The sequence below is a fragment of the Capricornis sumatraensis genome, chromosome 16 (assembly GCF_032405125.1).
Source record: "Capricornis sumatraensis isolate serow.1 chromosome 16, serow.2, whole genome shotgun sequence".
Classification (NCBI taxonomy): Eukaryota; Metazoa; Chordata; class Mammalia; order Artiodactyla; family Bovidae; genus Capricornis; species Capricornis sumatraensis.
Window position 1 is genome coordinate 79,980,069 of NC_091084.1, and position 17,975 is coordinate 79,998,043.

Genomic DNA, 17,975 nt, shown 5'->3' on the forward strand with positions numbered 1-17,975 from the left:
GTAGCAAATGAAACAACTGACAAACAACTAATCTCAAAAATATACAAGCAACTTATGCAGCTCAATTCCAGAAAAATAAACGACCCAATCTAAAAATGGGCCAAAGAACTAAATAGACATTTCTCCAACGAAGACATATGGATGGCTAACAAACACAAGAAAAGATGCTCAACATCACTCATTATTAGAGAAATGTAAATCAAAACCACAATGAGGTACCACTTCACACCAGTCAGAATGTCTGCGATCCAAAAATCTGCAAGCAATAAATGCTGGAGAGGGTGTGGACAAAAGGGAACCCTCCTACACTGTTGGTGGGAATGCAAACTAGTACAGCCACTATGGAGAACAGTGTGGAGATTCCTTAAAAAATTGCAGATAGAACTCCCTTATGACCCAGCAATCCCACTGCTGGGCATACACACCGAGGAAACCAGAATTGAAAGAGACACATGTACCCCAATGTTCATCGCAGCACTGTTTATAATAGCCAGGACATGGAAACAACCTAGATGTCCATCAGCAGATGAATGGATAAGAAAGCTGTGGTACATATACACAATGGAGTATTACTCAGCCATTAAAAAGAATTCATTAGAATCAGTTCTGATGAGATGGATGAAACTGGAGCCAATTATACAGAGTGAAGTAAGCCAGAAAGAAAAACACCAATACAGTATACTAACACATATATATGGAATTTAGAAAGATGGCAATGACGACCCTGTATGCAAGACAGGAAAAAAGACACAGATGTGTATAACGGACTTTTGGACTCAGAGGGAGAGGGAGAGGGTGGGATGATTTGGGAGAATGTCATTCTATCATGTATACTATCATGTAAGTATTGAATCGCCAGTCTATGTCTGATGCAGGATACAGCATGCTTGGGGCTGGTGCAAGGGGATGACCCAGAGAAATGTTATGGGGAGGGAGGTGGGAGGGGGTGTCATGTTTGGGAACGCATGTAAGAATTAAAGATTTTAAAATTTAAAAAAAAAAGATATATAAATCTATTTTTATTCCAAATGTACTTCCTCAATTTTACTTCTCAAAACAAATGTTATTAGTCCTGCATCCTGACTTCAACTTCTCTACCTGTAAACGTTGTTCATTAATGATCTCCACTTAGAAGATCTTCAATTCTTTTCCCCTCAGACAGACAGAGGAATTAATGGTGATGAATCAGGATCTTCACCATTGCATCTTTCAAGTCTTTGTAAAAACACTAAACTTTGCACTTCTCCCCAGTGATGCAACATGGCTTTTTGTTTGCTGTCTGAGCAGAGAATGTATTGGGGGAGTAACTTTACAGACATGCATTTGAAAATTACAATAGTTATAACACTGTGTCCAGTGACCAGGGGCAGGAAACTAAAATTAGGATTCTGTTTTGTTCTGTATGTCTATACCCAGTATGATTTCTGAGTATGGGTAAATAATGATCACCTGTATGTCTAGTCTTAGACCCAATGAAAGACGAAAGCAGATCAAAGCTATATTTAAATTATTTCATTAGACCCACTTTTTCTGTAACTTAAGGTTAGTGTTAACTCAGAGTCAGAATCCAATAACCCACAGAAGAGCTGGGTAATCCTACCTTTGCCCAGGGTAGGATCATTTGCATAAATGGTTTTTGGCCATCTACAAGAAGGCTTGGAGGAATATGTATAGAACATATGTTGGCTAAACGTCAAGATCTTTTATCAAAGGGCTCCATGCTTTTGCATAAGTCTAGGGTTTCAGTGGCTGTAAACTAGCTTAGGTCAGAGAATTACATGAGATGGTATTTGCCTACTGGATCATTTTGCGCTGATTTTTATCCAAGTAAAAATGAAATATTACTGTGGTTATTTTCCCATCTACTTCATTTCATTAGAATCCCCTGATCCAAGAGATACTGCTATGAATGTGTGAACAGCAGAATACTTGGTTCAGATCTAGAGTTTGTGACATATTGGAAAACTGCTTCCATCTTATCTCTCAGACTTACACACTAAGATATGGCTTTCTGGCTTCTTGGGTTCTTTTTTTTTTCCTTTTTGGTTGAACAGTCCAGGTTTAATTTTCAATAAATATCAACTTATCACACTACACAGAATTTCTATTGCATACCAAACAACTTTAATAACTTTAGAACTGATAACTTCTGAGAGCAATTATCTCCTCTATTCCTGAAGGAGCAAGACAAAGAACAGCTTATGAGTTTAAGGGAGTGCTGGGAAATGGGTCACCTGGAAGGTTCCATGGTCTAGGTCCAGGGATGAAGCCAGCTGTGGCATCTTTGCAAGAAATAGGAAAGAGAAAACCACTCTGACCTCACTTCCTGTTCTGCTATTTACAGCCACTGGCTAAACCCATTAAGTAAACAGAGAGCAAAGGAACCCATGGACACAGTTTATGGAGTTGAGCATCCTGGAAAGAAGATGAGCTTAAAAGTATAGAGAATGGATTGGGAAGAACAAAGGAAAGGTATTCAACAGATAATAAAGATATCAGTATCATTGAACATATGTGTTTTAATATCCAAATATACACAGGTGAATATATAGTACACGTAATAAATGTCACACATGTTTATTTTGGCTTCTACACAACTGGAAAGAATGAGAATGAAAATTCTGATTGATTACATTTCAGCTGAGAATTGTAGTCTTAAAAAAATCTTCATCACTGAATAATGCCCAATTCGTCAACACACAATTTTATTTAATTGTCTTGTTAGTCATTTCCCATGACAGTGAAACCCTAAGAGACTGCAGAATCTATCATCCTGGGGATTCAGAAACTCGTATAGAGGACGCTGGAACACTCAGATTTGAACTCTGGTGAGGTGATGTGGCTGACAATTTTAGGTAAGTTATCTAACTGAGATATTAGAATTAGATGGAAAATTTTACTTATTCCTCCAACCAATCCTAAGGTCATTTACATCCTAAGATATATATGTGCTAGTAAGAGGGCCTCTTTTCAAATATCTCACCATCTTCCTATTGAAGTTTCTGAAACTGCTCAGAGTTCACAAGAAAAAGTAGCATTTCTTATTTTTAGAAACAAAAAAAAACAATCAGTATTACCAAAAACTGACAAGGAATTTGAAAAAAAAAAATTTATAATAAAATAATGATATATGCTACGATATGATGTATGGCAAAACCAATACAATATTGTAAAGTAATTAACCTCCAATTAAAATAAATAAATGTATATTTTAAAAGTAATGACGACCCTGTATGCAAGACAGTAAAAAAGACACAGATGTGTATAACGGACTCTTGGACTCAGAGGGAGAGGGAGAGGGTGGGATGATTTGGGAGAATGGCATTGTAACAGGTATACTATCATGTAAGAATTGAATCGCCAGTCTATGTCCGACGCAGGATACAGCATGCTTGGGGCTGGTGCACGGTGATGACCCGGAGAGATGTTATGGGGTGGGAGGTGGGAGGGGGGTTCATGTTTGGGAACACATGTACACCCGTGGTGGATTCATGTCAATGTATGGCAAAACCAATACAGTATTGTAAAGTAAAATAAAGTAAAAATAAAAATTAAAAAAATAAAAAAGTACCATATGGATAATAAAGGAAAAATTATCTTAATAAGGTCTCTTTGTAAAGAATTTTTTTATCTCAAATTCCTGTTTATAATAATGATCATAGGAATATTTCTTTTTTGTTGGGGTATTGGACTTCCCAGGTGGCGTTAGTGGTGAAGAATCTGCCTGCCAATGCAGAAGATGCAAGAGACATGAGTTCTATCCCTGGGTCAGGAATATCTTCTGGAATAGGAAATGGCAACCCTCTCCAGTATTCTTGCCTGGAGAATCCCATAGACAGGGGAGACTGGTGGGCTACAGTCCATGGGGTCACATAGAGTCAGACATAACTGAGCACACAACACAGGTATTGAGAATGCAGTTCTCACATGAGTTTCATCTCCTGCTTTCAGTAAGAGAAGGGGATATCAGAGTGTCCCTTAGGTTTCTGCTGTCTTTTAAATGCTGATGAAATAATTCTTCTGTCAAAGTGGCATATTTGGGGGTGGGAATGCCTACCACCCTTCATATGTTACTACCTCTTAAACCATAGGGACTTTACCATACCTCATGAGCTTTGAACAACTTTGCTTGTAGCTGGGAAATATAAAACAGATTTTTTTTTCTCTCAGGGCAAAAATTAAATTAGCTCCTTTCCCAGTTCCTCTTCACCAAATCATTCAGTTTTTTCTTTTTAATATCATCTATCATTAAATGAAAAACTTTCTTATTTGTTTCCTTGTATAGTGTGGACATGCTCAGTCACTAAGTCGTGTCTGACTCTTTGTGACCCCATGGACTGCAGTCCACCAGGCCCCTCTGTCCATGGGATTTTCCAAGCAAGAGTGCTGGAGTGGGTTAGCATGTCCTCCTCCAGGGGATCTTCCTGACTCAGACCAAACCTGCACCTCCGGCAGCTCTCTCATTGGCAGGCGGATTTTTATCACTGCATTGCCTATGTATCTCTCCTTTCTAAGTAAAGCCTCCACAGAATAACGATCAGTGCTGTTAGCTTCACTTCTGTATCCTAAAGGCCACACAGCCCCAAGGGCTCAAGAAATATTTTCCAAATAATTGAATAAGCCCCAAACAGCATTAAGGCTTTCTAATATTCAAGTCACTTTGTTGAAATAAATATATTGAGGCTCAGAAAACTTCTCTCATCTTCCCAAATAAGCCAAGATTCCTGTTCAGCTCTTCCTTACTTTAATAACCATAGTCTTGACCATATTTCATAGATTTGTTTAAGAGAATGCCCTCCTTTGGTATGGGTTGAGGTAATTAAACTCTTAATTCCTTCATTTGTAGGTGAGGTTTCTTTAAACCATGGAGAAGAACAATCATACGGTGACTGAGTTCATCCTTGTGGGATTCACAACAGACCCCAAGATGCAGCTGGTCCTGTTTGTGGTATTCCTTGGTGTGTACTCCATGACCCTGGTAGCAAATGCCACCCTCATAGTGTTGATCGGTAACGACTCCCGACTGCACACACCCATGTATTTTTTCATTGGGAATCTGTCCTTTCTGGATCTCTGGTACTCCTCTGTGTACACCCCAAAGATCCTAGTGACCTGCATCTCTGAAGACAAGAGCATCTCCTTCACTGGCTGTGCAGTCCAGTTCTTCTTCTCTGCAGGGCTGGCCTACAGCGAGTGCTACCTGCTGGCTGCCATGGCTTATGACCGCTATGCGGCCATTTCCAGTCCCCTGCTCTATGCTCAGGTCATGTCGAGGAGACTCTGTATCTGTTTGGTTATATATTCCTATACTGGGGGTTTTGTCAATGCAATAATACTCACCAGCAACACATTCACATTGAATTTTTGTGGTGGTAATATTATTGATGACTTTTTCTGTGATGTTCCACCTCTCGTGAAATTGGCTTGTGATGTGAAAGAGATGTACCAGGATGTGTTGTACTTCCTCCTGGCCTCCAACGTCATCACCCCCACTGTGCTCATCCTAGCTTCCTACGCCTTCATCATTGCTGCCATCTTGCGAATTCGCTCCACTCAGGGCCGCCTCAAAGCCTTCTCCACCTGCTCCTCCCACCTGATCTCTGTCACCTTGTACTACGGCTCCATTCTCTACATCTACTCCCGTCCAAGTTCCAGCTATTCCCTTGAGAGGGACAAGGTGGTGTCTACATTTTACACCGTGCTGTTCCCCATGTTGAACCCCATGATCTACAGTCTGAGGAATACAGATGTTAAAGATGCTCTGAAAAAGCTCTCCAGGTTCACATAATCTGAAATCTAAACTGACATAAATTTCTTGAAACATTGCTCAGTGAAAACAGACTGCTTCAGGGGAAGTTTGGGAGGAATATTTTTTTAAAAAAACACCTGTTTCTTTACTCAAAGAAATCCAATGAAAAAGTCTTTTTCTTTGCTTTAATTTGTTTTGTTTACTAATTCTGTTATAATCTATTCTACAACTTAATAAATTCAACTTAATATAGCTTTTAAAAATGATATCAAAATTTAATATAATACATGAGTATATTACAGTTCTGAAATTCCAAATGATTAAATTTTACTATCTCCTTGGGATAGACCCATTTTCCACCTACTTGATGAGCATTAAGAGATTGTGAAGAAACCATTACATGGATCCTTGACACCTGTGGAATATATCTCAAACTCTTCTTGTCTGATACAATGCTTCTGTGGTAATGAAAGAGTAAGGACTGTGAAGAATTTTTTGATGGAAAGAGGAGGCAATGAGGTGTTAGATAATAAACACAGATAAAAAGAAAAATCAGAAATATCAGAGCTAGTACAAATAATGAATTGGTCTCAACTATTGGTTCTGAAACTTTTATTTAACTGTATTTTATAAATGTGCCCATTATGACAATAGCTATACCTTTCAACAAAAAATTGTAACTTCTGAAGTGCAAACTACTCATTTGTCAAATGCAACCAACATTCTGTAATTTGCAGTGTTGTAAAGAGCATTTTTTAAATTAGTCATTTCAGGTGGTCAAAAAGTAAAAAGAAAATAATTATTAAAATTGTTAAAAATTAAGTAAAGTTGACCTGAAAATTTTGAATGTTGTTCTAAAATACCTTCTTTTCAATGTTTATCAATGAATGATTTTAACTTTTTTTCATAAGAAATGAGTTCCTCTACTTTCTTCTGGTTTTCTTCTCTCTTTCTCCATTTAATCACTAGCTGATTCAGACATTTCCCACTAGCCAATGATATCATATATACTCCATAAATATAGAATCTATACATACTATGTTCAAAGTATTTCAAAAGCTACTTGCTGAATATGGCAAGAGGTAGACAAATCAGACAGAAACAGAACCAATCCCAGGATGTGCTCACTTTTAGGGTAATAACCAGAGGTGGATACTACTAAGCACTTAGCTTTCCCTTGCCGTGCAAATTCACATTTGGGGATGGTAGCCTGATTTGAATTTAGCCTCTTTTTAAAGGTAAAGTGTAAACTGCCTAATACATATTACAAAAATGGGGAGAATAACAAGATAAGTTTTTAACTTAATCACCTGTGTCAGAAGCTTATAATTCCAGATTAGAATCATAGATTCATTGTTTTGCACTTGCCTAGCTATCATTTTTGCATATGTGTGGAAATTAAAACATATCTTGAAGGATCAGCTACAACAAATGAATTAGTATGTTTGGAAACATTATCTTCAGTTTTATAGTTTACAGTTTCTATAAACTGTTTTTATAGGCATGAGATAGTCAAATATATAACATCAGATTATGAACAGCAAGAGTATCTGGAGAGTTATTGTTCATTAACTTTGTTATGAATATTGATGACAGCAAAAGGATCAGTACTCTTCCAAAAGCAATGGAGGTTATTATTGCTTACAATGAATTTTTTTATGAACTTTTTAAAATGTTAAGCATAAAATGCAGAATCAGTTTTCAAAAAGAGCTATATATTACAAGCAAATCACAGGAAGAAAAACAACTAAACCTGCCTTGTACTAAATATTGACCTGTAACGTTCTAGGTAATTAAGAAATTCCATCATTGTCTGTGAGGATGGGAGCAAACACTGAATCTAGAATACAACAGAGCTTTAATTTGTTGGGGCTTGTTTTTTTTTTTTCTTTTCTCTTTTTGTTTCTGCTTGTCCCATTTGATGTTGTTATTTTACTTCATGGGGAATATGCAGTTCATGATCAGATGGACGGCATGGCAGACTACTCATTCTATCCAGAAGAGATCGCACTTAAGGTGCTATGCAATCCTAATAACATATGTTCCTCTATGTTTAGAAAAGTATATTCTTCATAATTGAAACAATTCAAACACTTTACTTAATATTTCATTGCAGTTGAAGGCACAAGGATGACAAAGAAATAATCGATATACACATTATCTTTTTATGAGGGAGTTTGGAAGAATGTCTTAATAAAAACAAATATTTGTCAAATTTTATTTCCAGCTTTTTCACAATTTTAAATCTACTTCTCAATCAATAAAGTTTGCTCACCAAGATTCAAACTCAAGGTAATGTATCTGAAAACCATCCAAATCCACTTTCTTTTTCAAAGAGATCCCCCCCCCCAATCAAAGAGGATGAGTTTTTATGAAAATCAAGTACTGCAAAGTAGCAGAATGCAATCTTGTAGAGCATCAAACAACTCAATATTAGTTTTAATAGTTTAATCACAGCAAAAGAATAATCAACATAAAATGGTTCAATCAATGATTCATCTTTTAAGCAAAATGTGTTGTATTTACTTGAAATATGGCAATGTGCACAAGCATGTTTATAAGACAATAATTTGGAAAATGCAATGACAGCATCCTGTAAAAAGATCACCTTCATCTCTGAGGTCTTATAGTCTGTGTTGCTTTCCAGACGGCCGCTTTAATATCTTTGTTTCTCAGGCTGTAGATAAGAGGATTGAGCAATGGATTGACCACAGTGTAAAACAGAGATGCCACTTTGTCCTTCCCCAGGGAGTAGGTGGAACTTGGCCTTGAATATGTGAAGAGCAAGGATCCATAGAAAAGCGTGACCGAGACCAGGTGTGAGGCACAGGTGGAGAAGGCCTTGCCCCTTCCCGAAGCTGTGCGGATCCTCAGAATAGCAAGAAGAATGTGTAAATAGGAAATGATGATGACAAGAATGCTCGAGAGGACCGTGAAACCCACGAGACCCAGGAGGACCTGCTCATAGACCTTGGTGTCTGTACATGACATCTTCACCAGTGGTGGTACATCACAGAAATAGTGGTCAATGAGATTTTTGCCACAGAAACTCAGGCGAAAAGTGTTGGCAGTATGTGCTATAGCATTCAAGAACCCTCCTATGTAGGAGCCAGCAACAAGTCTGGTACAGAGAGAAGGGGACATAGTACTTGAATAAAGTAGCGGGTTACAGATTGCTATGTGGCGGTCGTATGCCATGGCTGCTAGGAGATAGCACTCAGTGTAGGTTACAGTGCAGGAAAAGAAAAACTGGGCTCCACATCCAGCCAATGACATGTGCTTATCCTCTGAGATACAAGTCGCCAGGATTTTGGGGGTGTACACAGAGGTGTACCAGAAATCCAAGAAAGAGAGATTGCCAATGAAAAAATACATAGGTGTGTGCAGGCAAGAATCAATATGGATTAAGATAACTAAGAACATGTTACCTGACAAGGTGATCAAATAAAGCATCAGAAATATTCCAAATAGGGTCAGTTTCCACTGGGGGTCTGTTGAGAGGCCCAGTAAGATGAATTCAGTCAGGAGGGTGTGATTTCCAACTTCCATGTCTACAGAGGAGAAAGTCTGATAAGATAAGAAAAAGTTGCTAAATGATTTAATGATTTTCTATTGAAAGAAATAAACTGTATATTAAACCAGCAATTCCTAGGAAGCTTATGGGCCTTTATCTCTTATTGTTTAGAATGACAGAACATCATTCTGTGACTTAGGGGCCACTGGAATTCAAGTTAAAATCTCATTTTGAAATTCGGTCTTTCACTTTCTAATTGTTTAATGTAGAACACCTCCTCCCATAGGCACCCCAAAATTACAACCGTTTACAGAACAACTATCAGTGAGGACAACCTGATTCCAATAGACCATATTTGGGGCCATAAAAACATTCAATAATTTTAAAATAATTCAAGCTATGGGAAGTATATTTTCTGACCCACTTGTGTTGATAATTACATTAGAAACCAGTAGTAGAAAATAGATCTATGAAAAATTCCCAAATATTTGAAAGAATTTTTAAAATACTTGTAAATACTTTATAATCAAAATTTTAAAGTACATATAGAAATTATTTTTAAGAAAGTGAAAATAAATCACAACATATTAATAAGTGGGAAATAGTAAAGCAACACTTAGAGGGAAATTTCAAGCCCTGAACATCAACAATAAATAAATAAATAAATAAAAGCTCTTTAATCAGTGATATTTGCTTGTAAGTGTGGACAGGAAGTGGCCCAGATGACAGAGTAGAACACTGAGCTCATCTCCTCCCTTGGGCACACCTAAATTATAACTATTTACACAGCAACTATTGATGAGCATCATCTGAAGACTTTCCACAACGGAAGAAACTGAATATATAAAGAAGAAACCATGAGATAAATAGGAGATGTGATGATACAGATAAGTTGACACCTTGTGTGTGTATATATATATAGAGAGAGAGAGAGAGAGAGAGAGAGAGAAAGAGAGAGAGAGAGAGAGATAGCTATATTTAAATGTCATGGTAGTCATAAAAAGTGAAGAGAGAAGAATCCAAACACAACACTAAAGAGAGTCCAAAAAATCACAAGAGAAGACAACAACAAAAAAAGGAATTTTTAAAAGAATTACCAAAATAAAAAAATTAACAAAATGGCATTAAGAAATAAATATGAATATTTATTTTAAATATAAATGGAATACATTAACAAATCAAAAAATACAGAGTGACTAAATGAATCAGAAAATAAGACCCAGGTATGTACTAACTGGGCTTCCCAGGTGGCACTGATGGTAAAGAACCACTGCCAGTGCAGAAGACATAAGAGAGGTGGGTTCAATCCTTGGGTCAGGAAGATCCTCTATAGGAGGGCATGGGAATTCACTCCAGTATTCTTGCCTGGAAAATCCCATGGGCAGAGGAGCCTGGAGGGCTATAGTTGATAGGGTTGCAAAGAGTCAGACACAACTGAAGTGACTTAGTACATATACACACATGTACCACCTAAAAGATATTTCAGATCTAAAGACACACACATACTGAAAGTGTAGGGATGGAAAAAAGGTATTAAATGTAACTGGAAAGAATGTGGAGTAACAATACTTTTATCATACAAAATTGAATTTACAACAAAGACCGTGATAGACAAAGGCATTACAAAATAATAAAGACATCATTCTAACAGAGTAAATAGATATACACCATATATAATGTGTGCATGCTCAGTTCTGTCCAACTCTGCAACCCCATGTACTGTAACCCTCCAGACGCTCCTGTGTCCATGAGCTTATCCCAGCAAGAATATTGGAGTGAGTTGACATTTCCTCCTCCAGGGGACATTCCCAACTTAGAGATCTAACCTGCGTCTCCCGAGGCTTTTGTATTGGCAGGCAGATTCTTTATGGCCAAGCAACCTGAGAAGCCCTAGACTCACAACTGGAATCAAGATTGCCAAAAAAAATAACAACCTCCAATATACATATGATACCACTTTAATGGCAGAAAGTGAAGATTAATTAAAAAATTCCTGATGATGGTGAAAGAGGAGAGTGAAAAAGCTGGCTTAGAATTCAACATTCAAAAAATGAGGTTCATGGCATCTGGTTCCACCACTTCATGGCAAACAGATGGGTAAAATGTAGAAACAGTGACAGGTTTTATTTTCTTAGGCTCCAGAATCACTGTGGATGGTGACTGTAGCCATGAAATTAAAAGACACTCACTCCTCGGAAGAAAAGCTATGACAAAACTAGACAGCATATTAAAGAGCAGAGACATCACTTTGAGGGTAGAGTCAAAGCTATGCTTTTTCCAGTAGTCATGTAGGGACGTGAGGAGTTGGACCATAAAAAAGGCTGAGTGCCAAATAATTGATGCCTTTGAATAGTAGTACTGGAGAAGACTCTTAAGAGTCCCGTGGACACCAAGGTCATCAAACGAGTCAATCCTAAAAGAAATCAGCCCTGACCATTCATTGGAAGGATAGATGCTGAGACTAAATGAACCTCCAAAACCTTCACCACCTGATGCGAAGAGCTGACATCCTGGAAATGCCTCTGATTTTGCAAAAGATTGTGGGCAAGAGGAGAATGGTGTGATAGAGAATAAGATGGTTGGATGGCATCATTAACTCAATGTACATCAGTTTGAGCAAACTCTAGGTTATAGTGAAGGACAATGAAGCCTTGTGGCTATAGTTCATGGGATCACAAAGAGTAGGGCATGACTTAGCAACTGACAACAACCAACCAATGGTTACTAAAAACTTCAAAGAGAAAAGTTTAAAAATTGGAAAAATAATTCAAAAAGAAACAAAACTCTAAATTCTACAGAACTTTGCAAAGGCAGTCATTTGAAAGTCATTTGTTAAGCTCAAGAAACAAGAACAATCTCAAATAAACAACTTCCCAGTACACATAAAGAAACCAGAAAAAGAAGAACAAATCAAAGTTAGTAGAAATAATAAATATCAGAGTAGAAATAGGTACATTAGAAAAACAATAGAAGATATCAGTGTAACTAAAACTTAGTTCTTTGAAAAGTTAAAAAAAAGATAAATCTTCAGCCATATTCATTAACAAAGGAGAGAATGACCAAATAAATAAAATGAGAAATAAAATAGAAGTTACAACCTATTTAACAGAAATACAGGCAATCATAAGAGAATACTATAAACAGATAAGTGCCAGCAAATTAGAAAACCTGGAGGAAATGGATAAATTTTTAGAAATATACAATATTTAAAGACCAAATAAGGAAGAAATAGAAAATATGGGCTTTTTATTGGTAATGAGATTGAAAAAGACCTCGATCAAAAAATCTTCCAATAAACAAATCTGGGACCAGATGAAATTATATGATTTGCAACCACATGGAAGGATCTAGAGAATATTATAATAAGGGATTAAATCAACTGCTGCTGCTTAGTTGCTTCAGGTGTGCCTGACTCTTTGTGACACTATGGACTGCAGCCTTCCAGGCTTCTCTGTCCATGGATTTCTCCAGGCAAGAGTACTTGAGTGGGCTGCCATGCCCTCCTCCAGGGGATCTTCCCAAACCAAGAATCAAACCTGGGTCTCCTGCATTGCAGGCAGATTCTTTACCACTGAGACAACAGGGAAAGACAAATACTATATGATCTCATTTATATGTGGAGTCTAATAACCAAACCAAGTGGAAAAACATAACAAAACAGAATCAGGCTCAGGGATACAAAGAACAAAGAGGTGACTGCCAAAGGAAAGGAGGATGGTGGGGGGGCGGGGTTTGGTGAATGAAATAGGTGACGAAAAAACTTCTGGTTTCAAAATAAATAAGTCACGGAAATGAAATGTGCACCATGGTAAATACAGCCAACAGTATTGTTAAGAAGAGGGCTGACGATAGTTTGGAAGAAAAGGTATGACCAACCTAGACAGGATACTGAAAAGTAGGGATTGCTTTGCCAACAAACGTCTGTCTAGTCAAAGCTATGGTTTTTCTAGTGGTCATGTATAAATGTGAGAGTTGGAACATGAAGAAAGCTGAGTGCCAAAGAACTGATGCTTTCTAACTGGTGTTGGAGAAGACTCTTGAGAGTCCCTTGGACTGCAATGAGATCAAGACAGTCAATCCTAAAGGCAATCAATTCTGAATATACATTGGAAGGGCTGATGCTGAATCTGAAGCTTCAATAATTTGGCCACCTGATGTGAAGAACTGACTCATTGGAAAAGACCCTGATGCTGGGAAAGATTGAGGGCAGGAAGAGAAAGGGACGACAGAGGAGGAGATGGTTGGATGGCATCACCAACTTGATGGATATGTGTTTGAGCTAGCTCCAGGAGTTGCTGATGGAATGAGAGACTGGCATGATCAGTCCATGGGGTTTCAAAGAGTCAGACACAATTGAATGACACCTGAATACTGTCAAAGTGTAATAGCTTTGTATGGTGGCAGATGATACCTAGAATCATCATGGTGATCATTTTGTAATGTATAGAAATATTGAATGGCAGTGTTGGAAATAAGCATTGTTGGTAGTTATACTTTAATTAATACTCTAATTTTAAAAGAGAAAGAAGGTAAAAATAAACCACAAACCAATGACCTATGTTATATATTGCAAAAGAGATAGAATTCTTTACTGATTTTCTGATTTCAAAAATAAATTCTGTTGATGTCAAGATTCTATCCTTGGTGCCTGGGATAGCCTTGTTATTTGTTTAGGTCAACAATTTATAGCATATACTATATGGCAAGCCTGGGTCTCAAGAGACATTCAGTTCAGTTCAGTTCATTCGCTCAGTCGTGTCCGACTCTTTGCGACCCCATGAATCGCAGCCCGACAGGCCTCCCTGTCCACCACCATCTCCCGGAGTTCACTCAGACTCATGTCCATCGAGTCCATGATACCATCCAGCCATCTCATCCTCGGTCGTCCCCTTCTCCTCCTGCCCCCAATTCCTCCCAGCATCAGAGTCTTTTCCAATGAGTCAACTCTTCTCATGAGGTGGCCAAAGTACTGGAGTTTCAGCTTTAGCATCATTCCTTCCAAAGAAATCCCAGGGCTGATCTCCTTCAGAATGGACTGGTTGGATCTCCTTGCAGTCCAAGGGACTCTCAAGAGTCTTCTCCAACACCACAGTTCAGAAGCATCAATTCTTCAGCCCTCAGCCTTCTTCACAGTCCAACTCTCACATCCATACATGACCACAGGAAAAAACATAGCCTTGACTAGACGGACCTTAGTTGGCAAAGTAATGTCTCTGCTTTTGAATATGCTATCTAGGTTGCTCATAACTTTTCTTCCAAGGAGTAAGCGTCTTTTAATTTCGTGGCTGCCGTCACCATCTGCAGTGATTTTGGAGCCCCAAAAAATAAAGTCTGACACTGTTTCTACTGTTTCCCTGTCTATTTCCCATGAAGTGATGGGACCAGATGCCATGATCTTAGTTTTCTGAATGTTGAGCTTTAAGCCAACTTTTTTGCTCTCCTCTTTCACTTTCATCAAGAGGCTTTTTAGCTCCTCTTCACTTTCTGTCATAAGGGTGGTGTCATCTGCATATCTGAGGTTATTGATATTTCTCCCGGCAGTCTTGATCCCAGCTTTGTTTCTTCCAGTCCAGCGTTTCTCATGATGTACTCTGCATAGAAGTTAAATAAGCAGGGTGACAATATACAGCCTTGATGTACTCCTTTTCCTATTTGGAACCAGACTGTTGTTCCATGTCTAGTTCTAACTGTTGCTTCCTGACCTGCATACAGATTTCTCAAGAGGCAGGTTAGGTGGTCTGGTATCCCATCTCTTGAAGAATTTTCCACAGTTTAGCTTTGTATGTTTCTTCTCTTACTTTTGAAATGCTGCTACTATTTAAACCAGTGATCAGTGCAAAGAAATAGAGAAAAGCAATAGAATGGGAAAGACTAGAGATCTCTTCAAGAAAATTAGAGATACCAAGGAAACATTTCATGCAATGATGGGCTCAATAAAGGAAAAAAATGGTATGAACTTAACAGAAGGAGAAGATATTAAGAAGAGGTTGCAAGAATACATAGAAGAGTTATATGAAAAAGTCTTAATGAGCCAGATAATCATGATGGTGTGATCACTCACCTAGAGCCAGACATCCTGGAATGCAAGTCAAGTGGGCCTTAGGAAATATCACAATGAACAAAGCTAATGAAGGTGATGGAATTCCGGTTGACTATTTCCAATCCTAAAAGATAATTCTGTGAAAATCCTACACTCAACAGGTCAGCAAATTTGGAAAACTCAGCAGTGGCCACAGGACTGGAAAAGGTAAATTTCATTCCAATCCCAAAGAAAGGCAATGCCAGAGAATGCTGAAACTATCACACAATTTTACTGATCTCACACAGTAATAGAGTAATGCTCAGAATTCCCCAAGGCCCTCTTCAACAATATGTGAACTGTGAACTATCAGATATTCAAGCTGGTTTTATGATCTCTGGAAACCAGAGATCATATTGCCAACATCTGCTAGATCATTGAAAAAGCAAGAGAGTTCCAGAGAAACATCTATTTCTGCTTTATTGACTATGCCAAAGCCTTGAATGTGTGGATCACAACAAACTGTGGGAAATTCTTCAAGAGATGGGAATACCAGACCACCAGACCAGCCTCTTAAGAAATCTGTATGCAGGTCAGAAAACAACACTTAGAACTGGACATGGAACAACAGACTGGTTCCAAATAGGAAAAGGAGTACATCAAGGCTGTATATTGTCACCCTGCTTATTTAGCTTATATGCAGAGTACATCATGAGAAACGCTGGGCTGGAGGAAGCACAAGCTAGAATCAAGATTGCTGGGAGAAATATCAATAACCTCAGATATGCAGATGACACCACCCTTATGAAAGAAAGTGAAGAAGAACTAAAGACCCTCTTGATGAAAGTGAAAGAGGAAAGTGAAAAAGTTGGCTTAAAGCTCAACATTCAGAAAACGAAGATCATGACATCCGGTCCAATCTCTTCATGGGAAATAGATGGGGAAACAGTGGAAACAGTGTCAGACTTTATTTTTTGGGCTCCAAAATCACTGCAGATGGTGACTGCAACCATGAAATTAAAAGATGCTTACTCCTTGGCAGGAAAGTTATGACCAACCTAGGTAGCATATTCAGAAGCAGAGACTTTATTTTGCCAACAAATGTCCATACAGTCAAAGCTATGGTTTTTCTAGTAGCCATGCATGGATGTGAGAGTTGGAATATAAAGAAAGCTGAATGTCAAAGAACTGATGCTTTTGAAATATGGTGTTTCAGACTTTCAAGAGTCCCTTCAACAGAAATGATATCCAACCTGTCCATCCTAGAGGAAATGCGTCCTGATTATTCATTGGAAAGACTGATGCTGAAACCTACACTCCAATACTGTGGCCAGTATTGAAAGAGCTGATGGGAAGAGCTGACTCATTTGAAAAAACCCTGATGCTGGGAAAGATCGAAGATGGGGGGAGATGGAGATGGCAGAGGATGAGATGTTTGGATGCTTTCACTGACTCAATGGACATATGTTTGAGTAAACTCCGGGAGTGGGAGACCTGGTGTGCTAGAGTCCATGGGGTCACAAAGAGTCAAACACGACTGAGCAACTGAACTAAACTGAACCATGTGAATAAACCTAGGTTAGCTTTCTGGATAAGACATCTGACTTCATTCTCTTTTTGACTTTAGCTGACAGTAAGCTGGACCCCAGCCTTGTGAGTGGGCCCATTCTTCCTCATCTAGCTCTCACTGAGTTAGCAGCTGTGCACAGGCATATCAGCCAGCCTAGCTCTGAGAAGGCAGTGCTGGTGTGGGCAGCCTTGCAAAACCACTAGGTTGAACTGGCACCCGCGTTCAAATCCTGATTTCATCCCTTGATATCTCTGCAATCTTGCATAAGTCCTAAATAGCCACCATCCGACATCTCTATATCTTTTAAAAGGTTGGAAAATGTCAATGTTATAGATTAAACGAGTAGCCCAGGCTGTGGACAAAAATTTAACCCAGTGGCAGCTAGTAAGACAGTAAGATTTAGACTGGTGATATCCTTCAGAACTTTTTTTTTAAAATTTTAAGTAAATATATTTGTTACTTATTTGCATGTAATTTGACAAAGGAGTATCACGTTCAGGGTGCAAAGTTCACTGGGCTTGGATGAAGGAGTCCTGTGATAGGGATAGGACCTAGCATTTACCATTTGTGTGATTTTTTTAAAAATTCAGATTTAATAGACATAATGACATAATGCCTGTATAATTTTAAGAGAGTCACCTGTCCTCCCTGGAACACAAGTTTATCACATGAAGAAATGTGTTGATCCTTTTCTAGAACCAACTTTCTGTGATCCAGGTTGTTAAAACCTCTTATAACCTCTATAAAATCTATCATAAATATAAGAACATGTAACCTCACCTGAAACGATACAGTGTGCAGAACAGATTAACAACCTTTATGCTATGCATGTATCTTTGTAGACATGAAGCATATCATCAGCTTGGCTTAAGTGAAGATTAACATGAAGATTTGCATTGTCATACTTGTTTCTATAATAATCAATAATGTGAATTTGTGTACATTCCTTAATTTCCTCATCAGGAAAATAATTGGAGCTGCTCTTAAATTTTTGGAATGTTAAAGCTCTTTGAAAACCTAACAAAAGCAACATCTGTTCTCCCCAGCTTCCAAAACTGCATGTATGTTTAAACAAAAAAAATTTTAGAGGGCTCAAGAATCCCTATCAATCTACCCACAGATT

At 38.2% G+C, this 17,975-nt stretch overlaps 2 protein-coding genes across 2 annotated transcripts; one reads left to right on the plus strand and one right to left on the minus strand.

Moving 5' to 3' along the window:
• The first annotated feature begins 4,864 nt into the window (after window positions 1-4,864).
• On the plus strand, window positions 4,865-5,788 carry LOC138093118 (olfactory receptor 9G19-like). The gene has a single exon (XM_068989232.1). The coding sequence runs from the start codon at window positions 4,865-4,867 to the stop codon at window positions 5,786-5,788; it is 924 nt and encodes a 307-aa protein (XP_068845333.1).
• A 2,571-nt stretch (window positions 5,789-8,359) lies between these two features.
• On the minus strand, window positions 8,360-9,298 carry LOC138093291 (olfactory receptor 9G4-like). The gene has a single exon (XM_068989415.1). It carries the CDS (start codon window positions 9,296-9,298, stop codon window positions 8,360-8,362), a length of 939 nt encoding a protein of 312 aa, XP_068845516.1.
• Window positions 9,299-17,975: the final 8,677 nt, after the last annotated feature.

What these genes read in the sequence shown, in the direction of transcription:
- LOC138093118 (XM_068989232.1), top strand. Translation starts at nt 4,865, where the DNA reads ATGGAGAAGAACAATCATACGGTGACTGAGTTCATCCTTGTGGGATTC.
- LOC138093291 (XM_068989415.1), bottom strand. Translation starts at nt 9,298, where the DNA reads ATGGAAGTTGGAAATCACACCCTCCTGACTGAATTCATCTTACTGGGC.